The sequence below is a fragment of the Thunnus maccoyii genome, chromosome 12 (assembly GCF_910596095.1).
Source record: "Thunnus maccoyii chromosome 12, fThuMac1.1, whole genome shotgun sequence".
Classification (NCBI taxonomy): Eukaryota; Metazoa; Chordata; class Actinopteri; order Scombriformes; family Scombridae; genus Thunnus; species Thunnus maccoyii.
In genome coordinates this window covers 22920526-22946857 of record NC_056544.1, presented here as the reverse complement: position 1 = coordinate 22946857, position 26332 = coordinate 22920526, and the positions used below count along the sequence as shown (strand labels likewise).

Sequence of the window (26332 nt, the reverse complement as noted above, 5' to 3'; positions counted from 1 at the left end):
CATGGTCACTATAAAACCTCATAAAGGGATTAACAAAAATGTTCCCTGCTGGATTCTCCATGTACAAAATACAAAAAATCTGTCACACTGATGTAACCCATCCATGAGAACAGAGAAGTTGCTTATCAGATCAACACTGAAGAGTATCAAACCTTTAATCTCATACATGTATCCAGTTACAAAGACATTTCTTGGGGCCTAATACAGGTTCTTTATTCTGGGTACACTGAACAAGATTCTGCACCATCAATGATAGTTTACTGCCCATAAGGAATTACTGTACAGTCACTTTGTTTTTAATGACAGAAATGCAGTATGCTGTGTTGGTCTGTTAGTCCTTTTTTTCCTGTTGAACACAGTTTATGTATGCTGATAGCATGCTGGTAAGATCCACACAGGTACTGGTCCACTGTCCACACGCCGCTGGCAGTGACGACATCCCAGAGACGTTCACAATCAAGGTTACAATGGAGAACTGACGAGTGCTAATACTGCACCACACCTGAGGACCTTGATGCCATTGGAGGTATTTGGAATTTATACCACAGTTATGTTAAAAAAAAAAAAAGCACCTGGAGGAGCAAAGAGCATTTATCTATTCTTATGTCATTTCACAGATTTCCTGCTGAAAGATGTACTGGAGCTCGACCTTATGGACGGGTAAGACGTGGCCTACTATGCAGTGCTTAAGCGGAGCAGAATTTCATACTAAATACACAGATGTCCAGTTATTCATGTGAGAAGTCTACGTTACTTCTGGGCACAGAAGCACATTAAAGGACCAGTGTGTAAGATTTAGTGGCATCTAGTGGTGAGGTTATAGATTGTGACCCAACTGAATACCCCTCACCCTCACCTTCCAACCGTGTGGGAGAACCTACGGTGACTGTGAAAACCTTAAAACCAGTGTTTGGTTTGTCCATTCTAGGCTACTGTAGAAACATGGCGAGCTCCATGGAAGAGGACCTGCTCCCTATGTAGATATAAAGGGCTCATTTTAAGCTAACAAAAACACAACGATTCTTATTTTCAGGTGATTATACACTAATTAAAACATACTTATGAATATTATATTCCATTTCTGCCAAGTCTGTTACGCTAGATGCCACTAAATTCTACACACTGCAATTTAAAGAACGCCTGAATAATCAATTCCTTATTTTTGCTGTTAAAGCAAATTGTTCTTTAAATACTAACTTCTTTTTATATATATATATATATATATATATACACACACACACTATAGTCGCTCAGTTTCTTTGGTGCATGGACGCCAACTGTTCCACATTACAACATGTAACAGATAGGGTGGGTGTGTTTATGGCTGGAAAAGTAACAAAAGGCAGATGGCCATGCAGTAGCTCTTGTCACACCTAAAATAAAGCTAAAAACAAATTAAAAGTTGTGATGATTTCACATTTGAAACTAATAGTAGTTCCAAAGTTGCAGTTTGATATGATGTCAGCTTGTGCAATCCCTGAAAGATTTTCCTGTTAGCAAGTTGATATTGGCCTGTAGTTTTTTGACTGTTCATTTCTTGCAACGACTGCTGAGATAGTTCACTACAAGTAGACTACTATAAGTAAATGATAGTGTTATTACTTGATATGTGATATTTTTGGAGTGCAGCTACAATCAGCCCTGAAACAGGATTTAAATGCATGTATTTTGGTCCCTTTGTGTGTTTCTATCAACCAAAAAAAAAACAACTGTAGCTGTAAATACCCACAAAATGCCATATTTGATCAAATTTTAAACTATTTTATGAAAAACATTGATGTAATATAGTTCAGCACACACAAGACTGGGACACAAATCAATATTCTGGTTAACAGCATGTAGTGAAATCATACAATATTGTTTTGCAAATTCTGCTATTTTAGTGATTACAAGCAAATTGTAATTAAAAACATTTTTCACATGAAGCATTTTGTCTAATGAAATGCATAACAGTGGATCACAGTTCATTAATTTGATTATTTTGTGATTTTTTAAACACAAAATTTAAAGTTAAGTGTCTTTTTTTTTTGGTTTCATTTTAAGTTTTACAGTATAACTGAAGTCTTCATGCCTTCATATTGAGGCAATGTTAAATTTATGTTCCAGGTGCAGTTTCCCACCCAAAAGTATGACAATTTCAGAATAGCCCCAATAGAAAAACAAGGTCAGGTGTAGGCCAGTGAAGATGCAGCTGTTTTAGCAGTGAGGCTGTAAAACTGTTTCTCTATACGACGCACAGAAGATAACTAACTGCAGATGAAAGAATTCTCTTGTATCCAAAATATGATCTTTATGTGGAATAGATGACGTACTGTAACTGCTGCGGAGTTCATCATTTTGTAAGGTTATATTTAAAGAAACTGTTTTTAATACAAGTAAAGTAGTTCCCTTTCACTTTGAACGGTGACGATCCACAAGCATATCTCCTCCAGACAGGGAGCTTATTGTCAAAGAGTTCATCACAGAAAATGTTTCCACAGATAAAATAGCATCTTTTTGCAGTAAAAAAAACAAAAAAACAAGAAATGACTTGATAGTTGTAGTTGTAAATACACTTTATAAAACGTACTCTCAGGTCTGTGTGGATATATAGAAATCTTTGTATATTTGTGGAAACACAGACAGGTCTTTGGATCCACTCTAAAGTGCAGTTTCTGTGGTGCAGCGGTCAAGTCTTTGGTAGCTGGGAAGGAGTTCAGAGGATTTAGGAGACCAGTTTTCATCCTCCTCCGCATCAGTTTTAACAAGCTGTCTCCCCGTACAGTTAGAGACCTCTTGTAATCCACACTCTCGTCCTGTTGTGTCTCGGTGTAGAAAAAGCTCAAACTGCTCTCTAGCTTTGCCAGCATAGAAACAGAGACATAAAAAACGCAACAAGAACCACCATGACGTGTTCCTGGCTGCCTCTGTGCCGTCCTGTGCAGTCATTGTGAAGCCGCAGAGGCCTGTCGCTGTCGTCCCCGTGGCTGTAGTCTGATGACTGGCTGCTTGCTGAACACTGGACCAGAGGCATCTGGTAAGAGGTTGCCCGCTTCTCCGGCCGGTCCGGGCTGGAGCCGTCGCTGGGACGCTGGCCGTTGTAGAGTAGGTAGCGGCCGTGGGCGTCTTGCTCCATGCGGAAGAGCTCGTACTCCGTGTGGGGGAGCCGGATGCCCAGTGCAACACAGCCGTTGGTGACAGTGACATCCTGCTCCACTCCGATCTGCCAGGACCTCTCTGCGCCACACTCGTTACCGCTGAAGACGTTGAGGAGGGAGGTGGTGGCGAAGTCCATGGGCGTCACTCTCATGTGGTTCACTAGAGGGGGAAAGACACAAGTAGACCTGTGAGGTTCAATCGCTTCTTAAAGAGGAGCTTACCAGCAGTTAAAAAAACTGTTTGGATGAATACCAGTGTAGGCAGATTATCTAAACCATTTTATTTAAAGTGTCTATAATCAATAGTTCTATATTAACCACAGATCACATGTCTACTGTGAAAGGGTTTGTTTGTTGTGTTGAAATATCACCACACTGCTTTTTCCTCTCAGTGCAATGGAGGTTTATCACCTCTTTTTCACTCTCACCACTCTGTTGTTTTTGCAGCAAGCAGCTGTTGTCTGCAGAACAAGCTATAGAGGAAAATAGAGGCAATAGCCAAAACTATGAACATAAAAACAAAGTCGTAATAAACTGGAATTATCTCGTAAGTCTTCAGCTGATGTTCTTATTCAGAATGTATATTTTTTTGTTTTTTGGTTAGGTCTTTAAGTTCTAATTATTGTATAAAGGTTCACAATGACTTATGAGTTGTAAACAGGAAATCACCTTAACTAAGTGATCTCATTCAGGGGACAGTCTTTGTAACATATTCATCAGTGCTACATGAACCCTGTGAGGAGAAGTCAAAACAAGGTTCTTTCTGGTGGCTGACGTCATGTTGCATTTCACTGCATCTGCAGGGTCCACTTTAAAGAATAGTTTGTTTTGGGGGAAATACGCAAAAATACACTTTCTTGCCGAGAGTTATGACAACAAGATCAATACCACTCTTGTATCTAAATATGAAGCTACAGACAGAAGATAGTTGGTGAGCTTAGCATAAAGACTGCTAGCCTGACTCTGTCCAAATGTCACAAAATCCACCCACCAGCCCCTCTCAAGTTATGGTATATCCCATTTGTTTGATCCTAAAACTCCTGACTCCAGGAAGTCACCGCACATAAACCCCAGTAAAACAACCAATTGCCATTTTTACACCTGCACTCAACAAAAAAAGCATTTCCCAAAATCTGAAACTATTCTTTAAACTTATCGGTTACAAAGAGTCAAGCAGTTTTTGTTATTAGAATCCATCATAAATAATGAGACAGGTAGAAACATAGTATTTGCATCCATAGAATGACGTTAAAAAAATAAAATAAAAAAATTAGCAGTTTCAGAAGAGGAAGAAGATGGAGAAACTGTTTTAGGGAGTGGAACAAAAAATGTTCAAGAGACTACCACCCAGTTACCTTTAAAGACAAAATCCGTCCCTCCCATGACGCGGGTGGAGTGAAGCCCTCGGCTGTAGCGTCCGCGGGCGTAGATGGTGAAGGTGGGGTGCTTGCAGACGGGGTCGGAGTAGTGGTAGTAGTGACCCTCCCAGGTGTGGTTGTTGTCGTGGAAGATGAAGTGACGGGTGAGGAAGAGGACCTCGGGGCGAACCTCGCAGCGCTGGCTCACCCACTGGCCGTACAGACCGACAGTCAGGTCGGCCCGCGGCGGCAGGATGGGAGGGTGGAACTCATCTGAGCGGTAGATGATGCGACAGGCGATGCAGCCGTGGTCGTGATTCTGGAAATTAAAAGGGGAAAGAAAGGTGTTATAACCAATTACTACTACTACTACTTAAAGTAAAGAGTTACAGATACAAAATTATTAAAACTTCATTGGGAAACTGAACATTCTGGTTGAAGAATTGTTACTTTAAAGGCCGCAAGCAAGAGAATAAAACTACTATGGGTAGGATTTGAGTGGAATTTTTTTCAACTTGGCTCCCTCCAGCAGTAGTAGTATCAACAATAAAGACAGCAATACAAGCCTCAACCCCCCCAGATACTGAAATAAATGCGCTAGAAAGCAACAAAAAACACTTTCACTGACTTTCACTGGGATTGCCTCATTTTTCTAACAAAATGTATGCCATAAGAATGATTTTAAAAGATGATATAATCACTAATTCTACACGTAGTGGCTTTATAGTGAATGAATGGATTTTATTGAAGGTATCAGGAGAATTGAATTTGGCTTGATGATTTTCATAGTGGAAAACACAAAATGATAAATCATAATGATAATAGACACAAGGACCCAACTGATACTAGATTTTTGAGGCAGATATCAATATTTAAGATTTAAAAGAGTTTAAAAATGTGATGACAATGTATCGGCAAATATTAATTCTTTCCATAAACACATAACATCCACAAACACTTTTGATTAGGATCCCTTCAAAAAGGTTCCTGGTGGAGTTTCTGACCACTAGTAGCGCTATAGAGCAATGTTTTTATGAGTGGGCCCTTTTGTTTGTATCGTGATGTTCTGGTAATCAGCAGTTGGTTTAGCAAACACGCATGTTTAAGATATTTTTCCAAAAAAAAATTGGCTTTATGGATTTTTAATGAGACAGGAATTGCACTCAACATGGTTGTTAGGCACTGAGGATAAAGCACCTTTTGATTGATTGAGTTTTGATGAGAAACTCTGAATGTAAACAGAAATTTGTTCGTTTACAAGAAAACTCCACAAGGCATCTTTAAATGACTTAAGATACTGTATGTACTGGAACATCATACAGTTGAAAAACACATTTTTCAGTGCGTGCTGTCTGGCGGACAAACTATGTAACATCGGCTGGAATATCAGCTCAGCCGTTTTATCACCGGGGTCCTAAAAACACAGGAGTATAAAAGCAAATTTTTACACATGAGGTCACAAAAAACCCAAGGGCACCTGAAAGTTTAGCAATGAAGCCTTCACATGACACAATCACTAAGCTGCTGAGGCTGTAAATTGTTTACAAACTCAAAAGCTGAAGTTGCCACTGAGCATCACAGAGAGAAAATCCAGCATGTGCAATGAAATCTGTCAGTGTTGAAAGCTTTTTTAATCCATCATCAGTATATTGTGTCACGAAATCCACATAAAGGACTGCTGGCGTCTGTTCAGAGTTGAAGGAGGAAAAACTATTTCCTTCAGTCTGAACCTCTTGACTGCTGGAACTCAGACAAGGTTCCAGCATTTTCTCAGGGTGATCACATCATTTACTGTAAAAAGGCAGATGTCTGGTCAAACAAAAGCCATCACAACAGGAAGTCACACAGCGAACAGCAAGTTGAGATTTAATGCTCCTTAAAAAAAAAAAAAAAAACAGCACCGGGATGCACTTTATTCACCCCGTTGACAAAAGGGTTTGTAGCTCCAGAAGTAATCATAAATCTTTTTCAGTTCATATCATATCTGGTTTATGTGATCACAGTGTCCGCAGACGGGACAGCTGCAGGTCTCTGGCCCGAGAAAAAGACTTTGGGCCTGACGGATTCGGATCTGGAAGCCTTCATACTGTATTCCTTAAAATCTCCTCCAAAGTCTTCACTCCAGGGAGGCGGCGGAGTCTTTGTTATTTGAGGGTGGTCAAAATTTAAGACCTAACCTCCCAAACCCAATCACTCTTTTCCCAGACAGCATTTTGTCCACATGAGATTTATGTGGAGTGGGGACAAAAAGAGGAGAATGTTAAAAGAAATAAAGGAGTATCACTACATCCTACATATGAGATAATCCCAGTACAGTTCCATAACCACCTAAGAGTGAGAGGTTAATGGGACGACTGTAGGGGAGGCCTCCTGTGTGTATGACAGCATGGTGTATTTTTACGGGTGTGTATCTAGGCGCTTGTGCATCGTGCTTATGTTTGTGCATACGAGTATGAATATATATATGTAGAAGGAGAAAAATAAATACACAATGCACAGAGAAAAATATGCACTGTATATAATTTTCAGCATACATATGTAAAGACAAAAAAAAAAAAAAAAAAGAGCATACAGGGGGAGAGTTTCTTTTGCAGGTGTGGAAAACATGTTCCAGATCTGCAGGAACTTTGAGGCCATAAAACATGGACAGCCTGTCTGAGCTGGGGGGAAAAAAAACCCAAAAAACATGTCTTCCTATTATGGATATTCATCTCACAGCGTCAAAGGTGGTGAATAGCGCAACATATAAAACCTTTGTAATCAAGCAACAATCATCACGCATGAGTGTTAAAGCCAACTCAGAGGTGCCTCAGGCGAGCTTTATACAACTCAATTTCTGTGCAATTATTTGCAAGTCGCAAATAAAAGTTTTACTGTTTCTACAACACAATACTGGTTTGTTCTTCAACTGAGGAAATTTGCACAAGACCTGGATATGAACCTTGTAAAACAAAACTAAGACTGATAGGAAATAAAAATTTAACACATTTTCTGCTCAGGGCATTGCAATCTAAACATCTAATAAACATCCCGTTTATTTGCTCTAAATTCATGTGGGTCAAAGTGGTGATTCTGACAATAATATAAAGAATATATTAAGGTTTCACAAGGGGTGTGTTTGCTTTGGTTAACTAATGTCTCAGGCTTCAACACTCTCCACAATAGTGGTTGCTATTTTCTCACTTCACCTCAGTTCCAACTTGTAGCCCAAATTTGGATTTTTCAATTGTTTTCAATCTACTGACAAGATGGTTGTAAGTGGTAAACTGAACTAAATGAACACATCGTCATCCCTTCATGTCTTTCCTTCGGTGAGCCCCCTGATGATGACATCTGATGTAAAATAAAGGAACAACGTCAAAGGATTAGGGCTGCAACTAGATTATTTTCATTACTGATTAATCTGCTTATTGTTTTCTCAAGACTTGGTTACTTACTAGTCTATAAAATGTCAAGAAATAGTGATAATTGCCCATCTAATTTCTTAGTGCCAGAGGTAATGTTCTGAAATTGCTTGTTTTCACCAAGCAACACTACACAACATGAAATATTCAGATTACTCTCTAATAAGAAAAACAGCAAATTTGCAAAATTTAGATGCTAGATTTAGAAAATGTTGATCAAAATAGTCGCCAATTATTTTTCTGTTGATTGACTAATCTTTTACTTGGCTAATTGTTACAAGGGATCAACTGAAGATGAACTTGAAACACTATCACAACCAATGAAAAGACATGATGCCACAACACGTTTCTGTCAGAGGTAGCAACACCCTCATCAAGCAAACTTATCATTTCAAATTTAAAATCAGCAGGTTTCCTTGCCATAGTGCACATAGTGTCAAACTTGTAAAACCTTTTGTTGTGATGAATTTTTGGGTAGATCCCATCCTGAAAGCCAAGTATTTGTTACTGGGACTGAAGAAAAAAAACGAGGGAATGCGGAAAGCTATTTCTGCCTCGCTTCATATAAACATTTATTCATTTCATTTATAACTACTACATTTGGCACACTTTTGTCCAAAGCAATGTACAAATGTGGTAAAATCCAAGCCACAGTAGCTCTGGGAGAATTGGAACTGCATTTCACTTTGTTTGGCAGCCATCTTTTATTTGGGCATTTTGGGGACTACCACCATATTTCAGGGGAAGACAATGTCCACAAGCAAACATTTTATGTGGAACAAAAAGCACCACAGGCTTCAAGATGTCAGAAGACACTAAACTTGTGTGTTTTTATGCTGGTATCCTTACAGCTGGACCTACATCTCTCCTGTAAGATGAATTCAAAATGAGACTAACTCCATTGCTGAGATTTAAAATGTTTTTTTCAAGGGTTTATAGACTCACAAAAAGCAGCAAAAGGACAAATAAGCCAAACTCAGTAAAGCAGAACAGAACATCCCAAATGAGTCTCTGCATGAGGGATGCATGCAAAAACACGATAACCACTGAAACACTTCAACAGCAGCAGTGATATAAAAACACAGATCCCTTCGTAACACGGATCATTATCAAGTAGTCAGTACTCCGCCTCGGTGATGCAGCGGTGAAGCGGCGACAGCAAATGGAGAAAACAAATTCAAAAACAAATTCTGCTGCCTTGCTCTTGCATCACTGCTGAGATCCACCCAATAACCACAAATTAACAATCTGGCACCAGCAAATGTACTGGAATGGCACCAGCTCTGGGTACACCGCTTAAGATTAATGGATTGGATAGTCACCATGGCCATAAAAATCCCCGAAAAAGGAACCATTACAACCTCAAGAGATGGTTGAGTTGAGAACACTTTGTGTAGGAAGGAGTGAGGTATTTTCTACCACTGGTTCACAGAAAAATATGCAATATGTATTATATGTGCATAACTGATGACCAATGGGCCCTTAAATTGACCAAAGCTATAAAATTAGCCAAAGTTTAGGATGTTAAAAAATGCCTTTATGGGAAGTAACCATAATCCAGACCTGTATTATTATAAAGACGTTTCACCAAACGATTTAAGGGGAATTGCAGAGTCTTAGGATAATTCTCTGCGGGTTCGTCACAATGAACAACATCTCTCACATTCAACATCGTAATTTGGACCATTTGTCCGTATAAAAATATCGATTTGTGCAGCTAAAAATGTCCCAAGATAAAAGATAAACCAAAATACACAAAAAGTTTATATCGGAATGACGTTCAACCAAAAGAATAGCTCTTTTGAAAACTGCCAAAAGTGTTTTCTGTGGATTATTCCGAATAACGGGGACACCGTTTCTGGAAAGAGATGTTGCTGCTCAATATGTTAAATGTCATTTTTTAAGCTGTTAGCACCACAAGCAGGATTTCATCAACTTCCATTTTATTGAGGTTGCAGAAGACATCTTAGAAACTGATATCTTAAAACCTGTCAAATAAAACCAAAACTACATCATGGCTAAACACCACCACTCGTAATAAAAAAAATACATTTCTTGTATTTTTGGTGAATTGACCCTTTAAGGCAAACTGTGATTATGCTAAATGGATTGTAACTGCATCTTTAGAAGTGCACCTAAATGTGAATCATAGCTCGACCAACACCCTGTTTTACTTTTTATTCAGAAAAGATTGAGGAGAAATGGAGAGCATGCAACATTTTGATTTGAGCCTCAGGCATGCATGAAATCAGACCTGGTATGTGCTCGCTGGAATTATTCATACGGCCACATGATTCCAAATTCTAGGAATACCACATGTTGATCGCTCCCAGAGATAGGCCGGGTTTCACATTGCGCCTCTGTGGGCCAGGGGAGCTTAAGGAGAACAGCTCTGGTCATTATAACGCCACAGGGGAGCTTGTCTGATCACAGCTTCTCACTCCACACACTGTTTACATTTTGATCAGCAACACCAAGCCCCATCATCCTCGTACAAATGGATGTTTATTTAGACAGCGGACCCGAACAAGATTTCATTGTTATCTCTGTAGAGGGTGACAGTGAAAACACCACTCTAGGGTTTCACCCAGCGGGGAAACTGCTGTTCAGCAGTGTAAATAGAGAAATTACATCTCGTAAGCACAGATTTGGAAGACGGAATCTGTATATGTACATAGTTTCTGGTTTCTATCTGTGCAAATGTTTAGTATATAAAAAGGATACAAGGGCAATCAAAACACTGGATCAGATTTGATTGTACATCTTACAAGTTTTTGTTGTTGTTGTTTCAATCTATTTGGTGCAACAGGTGGATGGGTGTTACAGATTTTAATCACAAGTTCTCAATCACAAAAAAACTGTATATATTATATTGATATTCCAGCGGTCTACACATCTGATACTTCTTAAACAAAATGTAAAGACTTATTTTTGAACACTATTTTACCAGGGTTTCTTGTGATTTTTCTGGTGTGTGTGGTCTTAGCGGTGGGGTGGGGGGGGTCGACACAGTGGGAGGGGAGTTCAGCAGAGGTTGTGCACCGAGCAGAAAACAAAACTTCCTCCGGCCAAGCTGTGCGTTCCAACAAACACAAAATGCAGAGTTCGCAGGTGGGAAGCATTTTCATTCTTGCACTGGTGACTCCTACTGATAAGTTGGGACACCTGAAGTGCGAGGAGGGGTGTCTGTGTGTGAATACAAATATCCGGACTTCACTGCACACAGATTCAGGGACAGTTAATGGGTGGTTTGATTGATTGAGGAAATTCTGTGCTAATACCAAATTTACCTTAAACGCTGTCTCTCTAAGACAAAAAGCGATAGGTGTCTACTGCATTGTTTCTCATATCGAATTGGCTCATGACCCCTTAATACAAGGAGACAGTCACCTGTGTTCCCTTGTAACAGGGTGCATAATAGATGACATAAAAGTTAAGAGATCACCAGTGATGACAATCCATCCTGAGGGTGACACAAAGGTCTATGCAAAATTTCATGGCAATCCATCTAATAGTTGTAGAAACGTTTCACTCAAAATCACAAATGTCAACCTCATTGTGGTGCGAGATGAAAAGTCAGGAGATCAGCAAAACGATTAGGATTCATCCTCTGGGGACCATGCATGTCTGAACAAAATTTAATGGAAACCCATTGAATAGTTGTTGAGATTTCATTCTGAGGTGAGGTCAGGTGGACCAACCGACCAACATAGCCATCCCGAGAGCTACGCTGCTAGAATGACTTAAAAAAACCCCGAAAAAATCTGAGACAAGTCTAAAAAATGAAAAATAAACTTGTGTTGCATTATTCTGTTTCTTCTCATTTCCTCTTCTTAGAATTATCATGTGATCTTGGATGGGAATAAGTAATCTACGTAATTAAATAAATAAACTAACATTTTTGTTCTACACAGAGTCCGCAGCCATATTTCATCCTCATCCCTCTAAACCCTTCATGACAAGTGACCTTGAGGAACTGACCTTGGCGTTCTGCAGGGCGGTCTGGTAGCTGGACGGCTTGTAGTACAACCTCTGGGACGGCTCAGTGTGGATGTCCCCTAGAAACAGCTCCTCCACCAGGTGATCCAGATTGTGATGCATGTACTGCTTCTCCACCCGCAGCAGCTGCAACTCGTGCATGGCAAAGTTGAGCTCCCTGGAGCAGTCGTAGCCTCCCTCCTCGCTCCACAGCTCGTAGATCACACTGGGCTCCCAGGAGTCCTTCACGGCCCCTCGGCAGCTGCGGTTCAGCCTAAGGCTGAGCTCTTTGGCCACAGTGGCTGTGTGACACACCATCTGGACACGGTGGAGGTGGTACTCCGCCTCGGTTCCACCACGAATGATCCAGGAGGCCTGACGTAAGCGCAGGCGGCCGCGGATTACCAGCGTGTAGGTGGGTTTGGTGCAGTGATTGTCCTCGTAGTAGAACTGGTGGGCCTGGAAGGTGTTGTTGGAGTAGAAGCGATACGAGCGCGTCAGAAACTCTGGACCTGGTCTCACCTCACAGCTGCACCAGAAGAGAGGAGTTCACATAAGCTTCACATTAATGCAAGTTCAAGTTGTAGTCTGTATTCTATGGCTATGAAGCCAGTGTTTTATGTTTTAGCCCATTAACTACAAATTGCACTCTTTGCAGTCAACCGAAGTACACCATTAGCTTCTAGATAAATTTATGCTTTTGTTTGAACTTAAAAAATGTAGTCCTCTTTCTTGGGTCAAAGTAAAGCTGTGTTTTTGTGGTAATGAAGTTGCCAGTGCGGACAGAGAATTTAAAACTCTTCCTTAAGTGTTACATTCAAAGAAACTCAGACTCTAAAGACTTGACTGTTAAAGGCTGCTGCAAAGCGTTGATTTCACAAGCTGTGTCTTAGAAAACAAACATGGACTCTGCAAAATTGATAATGATTTTAAAAAAAGTTTGCTGGTTGCTTTTAAGAAGCTGACCTTGAACTACCACAAATGCACCAACAAGGACAAAACAATCCATCCTCAACAAGATGATGAAGTCTCTGCAAGTTGACTTTCTCACTGTATTAACACAAAGCGACACTTATGGCTTCTTGGAGGAAATAAATAATTTGTATGCTTTAGAAAATGGTTGACTGTAGTTTAAGTACAGAATATACAGCTTGTACCTGATGAGCCCAAACACGCAAAAGCACCAATATGTTTTAGCCACAATTCATACACCCGCTATCACCTATCCTTCTTCACATGTGTTGTATGTCTTGCTGTTTAAAAGCACAAACACTGTAAAACTACATTCTGGCTGGAGCTATATTGGAAAAAGATACAAAGAAAACAAAACAAACCTGGTGGACACCCAGTGACCCTCTACGTTGGGAGGCATCTGCACAGTGATGCGGGCTCCATTGTGAAGGTGCTTCAGCATGTGTTGGCACTGGGAGTCTTTCAGGGACCGACCGAAGGTTTTCTCCAAGGAGAGGTGGCTCGACCGGCCGTCTAGAGAGGAACCTCCAGCCCAACCTGTGGGAACAACAACGACAATGAAGGATTGGTTCAGCTGGGATTTTCATTTACTTGCTCTTCTTTTAAGGATGATCATTTGTTTGGAAAAAGAATATAAAAGAGAAAAAAAAATAGCAGAGTAGCTTTCATCCATGAGGCATTTGAGTAATATGGGAAAGAGACATTTCAGGTTTCGAAGGAGTATTGAGAGATTAGGATTCAAGAAGTTTAGAGATGGTTGATAACTTTCTTGTCAAAAATATACAAGTTTTTATTCATCTTTGAGTACTGGAGGATATTTTATGGACACTGAAATCCTGAACAGTGCTGAAAAAAAAGGAGGATTATGTTTTCTTTTAGATCTTTACATCTTAATAAATGAAGCCCAACTGCTTTTAAGGCAGCCAATAAGAAAGTTAATTACGCTCAGATCAAACAGAAAAAGGCAGTTGCCTTCTTAGTTTGAAGTTCTCTCATGTTTTCACTCTGCTTATTTAATCTTCCAGACCTCTTTGAAGCGTTTAAAGGCTTTCATTTAGTCACTTTGACTCATGTCATCACCCAGGGATTACAGGGCTTTATCAGTGACCTGCAACACCTGGTATATGTGGAGTCTTTATAGGTTAATATTAGCTGTACACGTGATGAAAATGCAAAGCTTAGATGCCCGAGTTCGAGAACTAATAGGTGGCTTTTTTGCTACCGCAGCAGCCTTAAACAAACACCGAAAAACACAAGACAAAGTGAGGAGATTGCTCTGAGGTTAAAAGGACGCGAGCAGCATAGAAATATTCATTTCCCACCCTGTCAGTGTGCCCTCGATGCACCACATGAAATAACAATACTTTCAACAATGGGCTGAGCTTAAGGGGATGAAATATCGGAAATGAAATGCATTTTCAAAGCCTGCAGCCAAAGAAATGCCTCGAAGCTCACATTCCAGCAGAGATTGGTGCCATGTAATACTCTAATATCGTCAAAATCTACCTTGAAATATGAGGACTTTGCCTTAAATTCTTTCTATCGGACCCGACATGCCTGGCAATATCGTATAACACCTTGGAATGCCGCTGCGGTCGCCTCTGTGCTTTTAATTTGAGACTAATAACACTGAGGGAAGAACAAAAACATCTGATTAAAAGAACCTTAAGCTCCACCAAGAACAAAGCTCCATCCAGCTGTTTTACACCCAGCGAGGCAGCTCCTATGTGTGTTAGCTGAGGCTTGTGTGTAAATCACCACATCACAGTGCTGCTCAGTGGAAACACTGGACAGTGGGGAGACTTGATCCCCCGACTCAGCTGGTGGCATTAGTAACGCTGCTCTGCTGGCTATAGCGGTGTTAAAATCAAAGAAAAAGCTTCACAGTTTTCTGCGTATTGTGTGTGTGTGTGTGTGTGTGTGTGTGTGTGTGTGTGTGTTTATGTGTGAGTGCTGCCTCTTTTTTATTTTTTTTTTGCACCTGCAGTGAGGCCTGCACCAGGGGAAAGACCCTGAGTGGCTGCCAAGTGCCAACAGCTTGTTTTCACAACGAGAAGAGCAGAAACTACCAGTGTGTGAATTTAAAAAAGGAAATCTGGTTAGATGTGCAATGCAAACACCTTTTTAACCTCACTGAGGTTTGCGCTGTTTAAATAACACCTTGGCCTTTATAGTAGGTGAATTTCAGGGTAGGACACACATAAACACCATGTTTGCATGCACACACAACACAAACATGTGCCTGCATATGCAATATGCAATACTGCGGATACACACACACACACACACGTGCACACAGACCTGTACTTGGGTTGGATGATTAAAAAAATTAAATGAATTACCAACATTATGAATCTCTTACTTAGTAGATGTTTCCTCAGTTGTCGTCACATGACTAACATGACTGGAAAAAGCTAGTAAGTAGGCTTTGAGATTTTTTATCAAACAAACGTACTGATATATTTGAACTAAAATTGCCATTTTTATCTGAGGTTCAAAGTTCATTCTTGACACGGGAAACACTTAAATAAACACCACAACCTCCATTTAGTAGCTGTTCTGGTACTTTCGATGCGCAAATGGAGCTGATCTAGAGCTGCAACAAACGATTATTTTCAGTAATTTTCATGTTATTATGGATGAATCCAGGTCATGGTTATCCAAGGAGATTTAAATCGAGGGCAGCTGGACTTGGTTGAAGATACTTGAACACGTTTCGCCTCTCATCCAAGAAGCTTCTTCAGTTCTAGCTGACTGGTGAGGAGTCCCAGATATTTAAACTCAATGAGGTCGTTATCAAGGTCATTTGACACCACTTGGTTCATTAGTGCTCCTGGCTGTTGTAAAGGCAGTCTTTAAGAGTTGTTGGGAGTTACATGCGAATGGTTGTTCAGTCTCCTGGGAAGGGATGAAAGGACAGGGGTATTACACGCACATCCAAACCGAAGCGGACAGGTGCTGGGTTGAAAGTGAGCAAAAGTTGAAAAACAAAGGAACAGCTTGCACACTGCAGGTGTCCAATGTCTGCTTAGGATTTATTGCACCAAGGTGACGTTTCGAGCACACCTGCTCTTCATCAGACTCAAGTGGCATAGTACGACGCCATCTTAAATATATACATGAATACAAGTCACATGATATAGTCATGTGACTTTAAACTCCAGGGTCAACAATATATATAGTATACAATATACTAAAAAAGTTTAAAAAAATCCAATGGTGTATGATAACACTCAATAAATCACCCAAGGAAAAACCTTGTCTGTGCTATATGTATATATATGTATGTATATATGTGTGTGTGTATATATATATATATACATACATACATACACACACCACACCCAGATATGTACTATGAATAAATAAAGATCAGAATTCACTTTTGAAAAGGTCACATTAAATCAATCGCTACCATAGAAAACAATATGTGCAAAAATATACAAAAATTATTGTATGTACTAACATATATACAAAGATATCTGTAAAGAGGAAAACCTAAAGTAGGATATCTCAGACTAACATCAGGCTTGTAGGCCGTCATTATGTAAGGAAACTACTGAAGAGGTGCCTCTAATTGTCCTAAAACCAGTCTAATATGATTAACCAGAGAGCAACAGCACCAAGAATACAAAGAAAAGAATAAGAAAAGAAAAGGACACCGAGAAAGCATGACGAAACTAAGATGATTAGTCTTAGTAGAAGAAGAGTATTTATATCTCCCCCCCTGCGTGGGAGTTGGACATGTTTGTTTCCAGTGTAACTGAGGGAGGAACAGTGTGGTTCATAATATTGAAGAGGTTGACCACAGGGCTCTTACTTCTATGTCCTGAGATTCTGTTTTCAAATGTTATCTGTTATCAAATGTCTTGTTTTGTCCAATAAGCAGTCTAAAACCCCAAAATATCCCAATTTACTACAATGTTAAGACAATACAAAGCAAATTTTCTCATTTAAGAAGTTGAAACAATCTCATTTTGGGCATTTTTGCTTAAAAATGGACTTAAACGATTATTCCATTAATTTTCTGTCGATCGACCTATCATTGCAGCTCAAATCTGATCATTTCTCTTGAAGTATTTTAGGCCATATCAGCCCTACACACAACGCCAGAAAATGAACAGAGTCAATAAAAAGTGTAAAACTGATTCTTCTTTGTGTTTTTATCCTACATTTATACTACGATGTGAAGATGAGAGGAGCTGAGAGGCTTCAGAGCTGTTTGGTTCAGTTTAAAATTAGACAGATAAATCCGCTCTGCCTCCAAAACCCTGACAAGCGCCTAAGAAATCAGCTGTATTAGATTAAAGGACCACCTGATATCTGCTGTACATAAGAAACTGGATATGATGGAAATGCTGTGAAGCTGATGATATGCCGTTCTGCTGCAGCCTTCTAGGGGGATTGTGGGTAACGTATTCCCTGGTCAACAGAGATATTAAATGAATGATCTGTAGGAATATTTTGGATGCATAAAAAAGCATTTTTGGAAATTTAGTCTGCAAATGCTGCTGAACAAAGGAGTCTGAAAAGATTCAGAAACCCTAAAAATCACAAAACTTTCAAGTGTCTCCTTTCCAGCGTTCAAACGAATTGTAGACTTCCTATTTTCTCCTCACTTGAAAAAAAACTCCCCAAAATATGCGACGTTCAAACAGAAACCTGATTTATATTCTAATCTGTGACTAAAACAAATCAAATAAAACAAAAAAGTCTAGCAGGCATCTTATTTTCCTGCTTTTGATGGCAGAAGTGTTGGACTATGCAGCAGGGACAGACCTGATCCAGAATCAGCCACATTAGACCAAGATCTGATTAGGAATCATTTGTGGCTTTCTGAAAATATCATAATTATAGTGAAACACAAGCTTTATTTAGAGTAATTTTAAACACAGTTACAAATCCATTCTACAAAGACTTACAGTATATTACATCAAAGCCAAAAGTGAACAGACTCAAAATGGAAAACAGGCTTTCAGTGAAATAAATGAGGAAATGATTAAAAAGAGGTTATGTGTAGCCTGTTTGTAAAATTACTTTTTAAGAGGAAGCGTCATACAGCTTCCATAGCCTACACATTTAATGAGTATTGAATGTGTACGTGATGGGAGTTTCCTCCAACAGCTTTTCTAACAAACTCTTTCCTCATTAAGCCAATCATCACAACGGCTGGACTCGAAGTCTCTCTCTCTTCCCTCGTTGCTGCTGCTGCTGCTGGTTTCCCATACTGCTGCCCTCTATCTAAATCAAAGCGCCCACAAAACTCCCAGAGCCCTAAACCACAGAGAACATTTCCAGTTGGCCTGATCCCACTGGTGAGGTAACAGTACTGGGACGTCTGACAAGCAGAGAGACTCCACATCGTTTATGGGAAGAGAAAAATCCACAAGTGCCAGTGCAGAGACCAGACAAAAGGACTGTTCTTTGGGTTATCTTATGGCGGTGACCTAACAGTTAAGGACTTTAAATTTGAAGTTACTAAATCCAGAAGAGAGAAGTAACTAAGTACAGTAGTACAGTTTTAAAGAAGGTACTGGTGCTTGAGAATTTGTATTTTGGAGGACTTTCTACTCCACTGGATTTCAGAGGATAAAAAAGTACTTTTTTAGTTCAATCCACATTCATCTGACAGCTGTGATTATAAAGTAATTTGTGCAGGTTACGACTTAACATTCATCATGAAGTGAGGTCATAAAATACTGCGTTTGTTAGTAATAAGACTGGCAGTCTATGGCAATGTCAGCGGCTTTGTGAGGAATAGCAGTGCTTTGAGCTAAATGTTGATGTCCATAAGCTAACACGCTCATAGTGTCATGTTTTCCATGTTAGTTTAGCAGGTTAGCATGCTAACATTTGCTAATCAGGACTAGATACAAAGTATAGTGAAGGCTGATGGGAATGTTACTAGTTTTACAGGTATTTGGAAATAAACCAGTTATCGGACAAACTGAAATTTTGACCTGATGTTGGCGCTACATGAATAGTTAAGGGCTAACCAAAGTTATTAGAATTCATCCTGAGGGGGACATGAATGTCTGAACCAAATTTCATGACAATCCATCAATTAGCCGTTTAGATATTTCAGTCTGAACCAAAGCGGTGGACAGATCGACGAATGTACCAAATTTGGTGCTAATTCGTAGATGTGGAGATATTTCGCTGGTTCATTCTCTCACTAACGTGGATATCTGCATCAATTTTCATGGCAATCAATCCACGAATTGTCAATACATTTCACTAACAGCAAGAAAATGTCAACCTGTTGTTGGCACTAGAGAAAAAAGTCATGGGTTCCAGCAGTCAGTAGGACTGACTGAGCGACACGTCCTCCCTACAGCCGTGTCGCTAGCATCGCTAAAAAACTTGAATCTTTTAACTTTTCAAGAAGTCTGAAAATAACTCTTATTTGAGCTTCATGATGCATTTTATACATTATCTAAAGAGTTGAGACACACTAAGACGTGCCACACATTAATAAAATTAAATAACTTCTTTAAAATCAAATTAAACATTAATAAAACAATAATTTCACACAAACAGGGTCCATTCAGTCCCACTTCAAACTCCATTTCATTGCTCCTCTGGAGCTTTTAAGCTATTTTGAGGCTTTCTGTTTCCAAGGTCAAGAATGAATTTTGAAGATCAACTTTGAAGCCAATATGGTAAAAAAAAAAAAAAAAAAAAGATAGAAAGAAAGAAAGAAAGAAGACTCCTTAAAGTGGTCAAGAAAAGAAATGGAAATTTGAACATCTGCATTTCCATGACAACTGGCAAACTGCAGATGAAGATCATGTGACTTACTAAAAGCCCCTTTTCGATCAAAAGTTCCAGGTACTTTGAGACCAGAGAAACTAATCTCAGCAACTAATCTTGGACCTTCAGAGGTTTTCCTGCGTTTTGGTGTCGCCATTTTCAATTACATTAAGAATCTGAGTATTTCTTCCACCTCTGAATGAATCAGCACTGCAAACACTGTTGCTGCTGCTTGACAATCAGCCTCATTTGTCTCTCCTATATCTGTCTTAGCTCTAGCTTTCCCTGTTGGTTTGGTAGAACTCGTGACCGGCCTTTTTCTCGCTTACTGCAGTTTGTCAAACTTATTGACGTGATTTCTATGAATGTTTCCCATGATGATAAATGATTTCACTAATTTTCTGACCGATGCTTCTGCAGTTACAGCACACAGCACTCAGTTTTTTGCCTTTTTGTAGCTCTGTTAGTTGTCTTATGTTGCTTTGTAAAAAAAAAAAAAAAAAAAAAAATCACACATCAAACATCAACTTTAAAAGCTCACAAATGCTGTAATTGGCATTCAAGTGAATATGATCCAACTTTGTAGCAATGTTTGTAATACAGACCAATAGATTAACAGCTATTATCTATCACAGACATACTGGCATCAATATACGTACTTTGTTGGCAGATTTGCAAATACAAAACTGGAAATGTTGAAGTAGAGTTTGTTTCTTTTTAGTTAAGAAGCCAATTTTTTGTAACTCAACAGCACAATCCTTTTTTTATCCATTAATATAGAATGTTTTTTATGTTTTGTTAGATTCATCTCTAAAAAAAAAAAAACACAGCGTACATAAATGTTTTATAGGGTGTATTTCATGTATTTTTTTTACCATTATTTTCCAGAATTCAAGTTTTAAAAAAAACATCAAAGTGAACAAAAAACTGGTGTAGGATGAGCTACTATTTGAGCATCCAGTTTGGTCATTTCCTTGCATTTTGAATGCTCAAAACATTAAGGGTCCCATGTGTCCCAGTAGAAGTCTCAGCCATCAGTAGATGCAGCTCCATTTCTTTTTGTGTATATGTGCGTTTCCTTTTTGACTTTGCTGTTTCACCCTCCAAGCCCTGTTGAGGTTTTCTCCCCCCCCTCCCCACCCCTCCGTAAATTTACAGCACACACTAATCTAGGCTGACAGTGCATTTTCATTGCCACTATGAAAGGCTGCAATAACACACCACTTAATTGAACGTTAGATTCACTTAAACACACTTAAGGATAAGTACACTCCAAAATATCTTTTTATCTCAACCCGGTCATTTGAAGTTGCAGCCAAATGTTGCCTTCCTCTGTCACTGACAGCAGATGGATTGGGTCAACTGCAGTCCCATAATCCTCTGCTGCTCAGACAGGGTTTTCATCAGGAATGGATGTTTTAAGTGGCTCTTAACTCTGCCCGTGCTTTCATCTGCCCAGCAGCCCCCGGGGAGGCTTTTTTATTGCCTTTTAGCCTTCAAACATTTACATCACTGTGGCATAAGGCATAACTTAACCAGAAAATATTGTTATTAGTGCTGTTGGACAGACAGACAGACACAAACACACAGCCATGATGGTAAACAGGTGCGGTAGAGAGAGGCATGTCAGGTTCTTACCTGACAAATGTGTTGCACAGAAGAAACAGACCAAAATATATAAATGTATTACATAACAAGATTTTTAAATTCAGATTTTGTCTGGATTTTTTGCTCTGGACTTCCTATGGACACGTGAAGTAACATGTTTTTTGTTTAACGTAAGGTCCCATAAACCTGCACACTTGTTGCACTGGATGAAACATCACTATAATAATTAGAAATATCACAAAACATGGAAAAGAAGAAGTTTCTTACCCAAACAAGCAATGAGAAGCAGGGTCGATGACGGCCCCATATTCCGCACTTTGGGGGACTGAATCGAGCTTCACTGGTCACACTGGGGAGTTCAGCTTTTCCTTTACGCAGCCTCTTTGGTTATTCCGACACAAATCCTCACATTATGTATCCATAGCGTTGAGCAAACACTCCTGCGAAATCCGAGCATCATAAGAAACGCACCTCCGGTTCGCCAGAGAAAATAAAAAAAAAACAACAACAACCTGAGTTTAAGGTAGAAAGAATCGCAGCCAGAAAACAAAGCAAACTTTTCTACGGGTAAACTTTAGAGGAATTGTCGTTCAATGTTGAAATCTGGTGGCTCTGGTGCCTTTGCGCGTCTCCGTGCGTCCTGCGCCCCGGAGGAGTGTATGTAAAGTGTGCGTGGAGACTGGACTCAGCCCCCGCCTCTGTGGAGATTTTATGGGCGTGGAGTGTGTGTTGAAGTTTTCTCCCGTTAAGTGCACACTGCAAAAAACAAGATCTCCCATGTGTACAAGGTAAAGTATTGAGCGTGATCTTCTTTTTTAAAAAAGTCTTAAATATTTTGTCTTTGAATACATAAAAAAAAGAACTTTAAGTAATGTGACTGCAAAACTTGCAAAGCAACATCAACAACATATCACAGTGCCAAATCTAAATACTTTTATACAGCCTATTTTTTCATATTATTATTTTGTACTCCCCTTAAGATAATACTTTACAAGCAAAATCTCCATGCTCGAAACTTAATTATTTTTCCCTGAAGAACTTTCCGCTCTGTGTTTAAAGAAACCCACATTTTATCTCCATGTGAGACTGACTTGATCGACATTTTTTGCAGTGCAGATATTGTACCTATTAATACCTTTCTCAGGACAAAAAACATCTTTCATTTTTAAACAATATCTTCTTTCCTCTTAATAATTTCCAAAGAACTGTGTCTCGCAAAATCCTAATCCCATTCCTAAAGAGCTATTGGAATACTTGGAAATGTAGAGGGATGTTAGAGTTTACTGAGCATGACTAAAATATATTGAAATCACAAAAGACTCCTCACTTTATCTCCAATTAGGAGAAGACTGTATCTCCTATACTATAAAATAACATTTCTAAGTGTTGTTTGGGAGAAGCTGATGGTTAAGTGCTATTAAGACCAAACTAAGCCTTTACAGAGTTAATTTGTTTCCGACATTCTCCTTCTTATTTGTCATTCCTGATGAATGCTGCACTTTTTTTTTCCTGACCGTGGCTCTCAAATTATACACCTTCTCATCACAGCCTGCCTGAGGGAGGAAGCTTCACAGAGTGTTTTCCTCCCCAACACCTGTTGAGAAAGAGAGGGGGAGAGATAGAGAGAGGCCTTGGCCTTGAGTTTTCGACCCTCTCTCTCTCTCTCTCTCTCTCTCTCTCTCTCTCTCTCTCTCTCTCTTTCAACTTGTGGTTCTTTGTTGTTGACTCTCTGATCTTTTGACCCCGAGGCGACTCTCCAGCTCCTCTTCATTCATCTACTTAGCCGGTCTGAGACTAAGCCGACTGTGTTCCTTTAACCTCGTGTTTCATTAACATTGGCTTTACTTTCTCATTATTTGGAGTCCAAACTGCAAAATAAAGTAACATTTTCCTTCAAATATATATGTTTTTCTGTTTTTTGTTGGGTTTTTTGAAGGGTTTTGAACCGGTAACCCTTCCTTTTACCACAAACCAAGCTTGCTTTGATAAAGGTGATGAAATACTGAAATGACCATAAAACATTGCCATTACACCAAATAAGGGAATATTTCATGTTTCATATTTATATGGGCTCTTCATGAACAAATATATATTAGTTTTGTTTATCAAAAAGTCATTCGTAGACAAAAAAGTACAGAATTTTACTTGTGTTTAGGGTCAATTACACCCCAGAGCTTATGAATTATCTGTTATGAAATATTAAACTCCAATAAACAGAAATCCAGATAGACATTAGCACACTTTGCTGTTTAAAAAGTACTGTTAACACCAATCATAGATGTAGAGTAAATCCATTGTATTTAACCACATATCTCAGCTGGGGTGTCTGAAACCTCAAATATGAATAATTAATTAATTTGACAACTTAATGAAGCATCATGGTAATAAAACACTGTTAAGTATGTTTTTCTTACTGCTGTTGAGTTCTCCAGGACCCTAAACCTTAACATTAACACAAAACTGCTGCAAACCGAAAAAACTGAAATCCTATTAAATTAAGTTTGCTGTGATCTGCACTTAGGAGTAATCTCAATCTCAATTTACAAAGTTTATCAGATTCAGAACTAATTACTTTATGATCTCATTAGTTTAGAGACATCTTAAGAACATTTCTACTAAATTTAATCACTGAAGCTGATTAAAAGTCACATTATGTTGCTATAGCAACCGCTATACTGGCACATTTCCACAGCAGTTTAATTGACACTTACATCCACCATTTTGTCTAATATGGCCAAGAAAATACTGTTTTATCTATAGCGTATTCCTAAAACACCTAAGCTGAGGCTTTACTCAGAGCTACTCTTTGAAATACCTGTCCTGTGATTGTTGATTTGTGGTGTTTTCCTGCGTTTAGTGCAGACAAAGCTAGCCATTAGCTGTGTGATGCTAATGTGTTGCTAATATAACATTCCAAGTCCTGTTAACTTACTATTGGGATAACTGTTATCTACTTCACTCTTTTTACTTTTATGTAAATGTGTACTAGATGCTAGAATGTCTTCTATTTTTTATCGGGGCTTATAAAACATTTGTAAAGCTAATTTTTTTTTTTTTTTAGCATTTTAAATCGTGCAGTGTTTACATCCATGATTATTATGAGCTTGCAGTCTTCTTCTCTCACTTTGTTGGCACATTGCTGGTTCTTGGCACATTACAGCCACCTGTGGATCATTGGATTAGTGTGAAACCATTGGCAGGACTGCTCCATAGCACTACTAGAGGTCAAAGACTCCACAGGGTATCTTTAAAGTTGGCCTTTCACCGGCGATACTCTGTTTCTTCACCATGATCCACCACCTGCTATGAGGAACAATGTAATTTGGCAACTAGTCTATACTTCTGTGAATCTTTTGTTTCCTTTATACCGTAGCCTTACCAATTCGTTTTTATACCTTTGTTTTAACTCCTGTTTATGGAATCTCATCTTTTTCTGTTTTGTAATTGCTATCATTGATTTTGTTGTCCAATACTGTTTTCGCAGTTGCCAACTTCTTGTATTTGAAGTCTGTTTAGCTCGCTTCCATTGTGAGTTACCCTGGGAGAAAAAAAATGTCCTCTTGTTTCAGTGAGGTGTTTGTTTGGGAATTAGGCCTGCAACTCCAAATGATAATAGTGAAAAATGTTCTATAGTCCCCAGAGTCCAAGTTGACGCCGTAAAATTGCTTGTTTTCTCTAACCAAAGCGTCCACTACACCAGGATATTCAGTTTATAATAAACAAACAGAAAGGCAACAAATCTTCACATTTGAGAAGCTGGAACTGGTAAATATTTGGAAATTTTGATTGATAGTCAAAATTTCTTTTAAATTAAAATGGTTGGCGATTAATTTTAATGTCAGTTGAGTAATTTTGCTACTGTAAGACAGTGTGGAATAATTTTTTTCTTCCAATTTCTAAAGGTACTTAAGGGGATTAAAAGGTGGAAAACTGGGTTAAACTTTGACTTAAATATTGAAATAACTTTCAGTCAACTTCAGCAAACTTATGCTAAAATGGTTTTTACAGTGTGAAGTTTGGGTCCGTGCTTTCACATATGAGAAGTGATAGCGAAGGAGGCCCCAACGAATACAAAAACAGTATTTCATGTGCTTATCCAATAATCCTCCAATCCTTAATCAGAAGAGCAATGCTCCACTGAGGGAGTTCTAATTAATTTCTATTGTTTGGAGTCTTAACCCTCATGGCTGCTTCCCTCGGTACGCTCCATGGTATTTGCTCTCTTTCCTCTAATCCTGGATCCACGCTCTGGGAGAGTGACTCCAGCCCTCCTCTCTCAATTCCTTCTTTTCTCAGGTTCCGGAAAAGCCGCGGAGCGAGATCCGGACAAACAGACTGATGGGATTTGCAAGAAGCCCGGAAGGGGTATTAATAAGGGAGCTGTATAGAGGAGAGGCTAGAGGCAGGGAGGTGAAACTGGGAGGCTTGTTCTGGTGTGTTGACCCCTGTGTTGTCCTGTGTGGCTAATCAAAGCATCACTGCACCGTCTTTGTGTCACTGCAGGAATGCGATCTATGTGAGGTGGAAATAAGACTGCTTTGATTCTCAAAAGGGTCAGTGGGATAGCAAAACTGTGCCGTTACTTTGCCATCACATTTCCTACAAGGAGTGATGACATTATCTCATAATAAACTCAATGTGATTATGATTTTTTTTGCCTGTAAATACTGAAACTTGTTATTCTCTCTTTAAACTATCAGGGCTCCTTCCAACATGTTTTTTGTGTTAAGCCTTTATCATCAGTGTCCCTAAACATGTCAGTGCAGATGAATGTGAGTGGGGACATTTCAAAGTTGCTGTCTCTCTGTTTCTGATTAAGGTCGTGTTCTGAAGAACTGGATGACTGTGCTGTTTTCTGTTTGCCTCTTTCTTCATGTCTCCCTGTAGACGTTTGTGTCATTTCTGGAGGGTGCTGTAAAAAGCGGAATGAGAAGGGAGTGGCACACAATGAACATAAAACTCACACTGAGTTATGGGATGTTAATTAATTAACTTTTGATTGCTTGTTAGTAGGCCAGAGGAGTTACTCACAGCAATGTGTTTTCAGTGACATGTTAACTATCTAACTCAGTCAGTCAGTACAGACTCATGCTGTGCAGCTAAACGTTGCTCAAACCCACTG

General features: G+C 39.2%; 1 protein-coding gene across 1 annotated transcript; it reads right to left on the bottom strand.

The window, feature by feature from the left end:
• Window positions 1-1210: 1210 nt before the first annotated feature.
• Window positions 1211-21914, bottom strand: LOC121909338 (protein APCDD1-like). The gene is made up of 5 exons (XM_042429841.1): window positions 21478-21914; window positions 13212-13386; window positions 11881-12406; window positions 4493-4814; window positions 1211-3297 (listed from the first exon to the last, which is right to left on the bottom strand). The coding sequence occupies exons 1-5, from the start codon at window positions 21515-21517 to the stop codon at window positions 2834-2836; spliced, it is 1527 nt and encodes a 508-aa protein (XP_042285775.1). The 5' UTR covers window positions 21518-21914; the 3' UTR covers window positions 1211-2833.
• Window positions 21915-26332: the final 4418 nt, after the last annotated feature.

What these genes read in the sequence shown, in the direction of transcription:
- LOC121909338 (XM_042429841.1), bottom strand. Translation starts at nt 21,517, where the DNA reads ATGGGGCCGTCATCGACCCTGCTTCTCATTGCTTGTTTGG. An exon ending in GGTCACTGGGTGTCCACCAG is followed by an intron (nt 12,407 to 13,211) that starts GTTTGTTTTGTT and finishes CTTCTGGTGCAG; the next exon opens with CTGTGAGGTGAGACCAGGTC. An exon ending in GACGGATTTTGTCTTTAAAG is followed by an intron (nt 3,298 to 4,492) that starts GTAACTGGGTGG and finishes TTCCCCCTCTAG; the next exon opens with TGAACCACATGAGAGTGACG.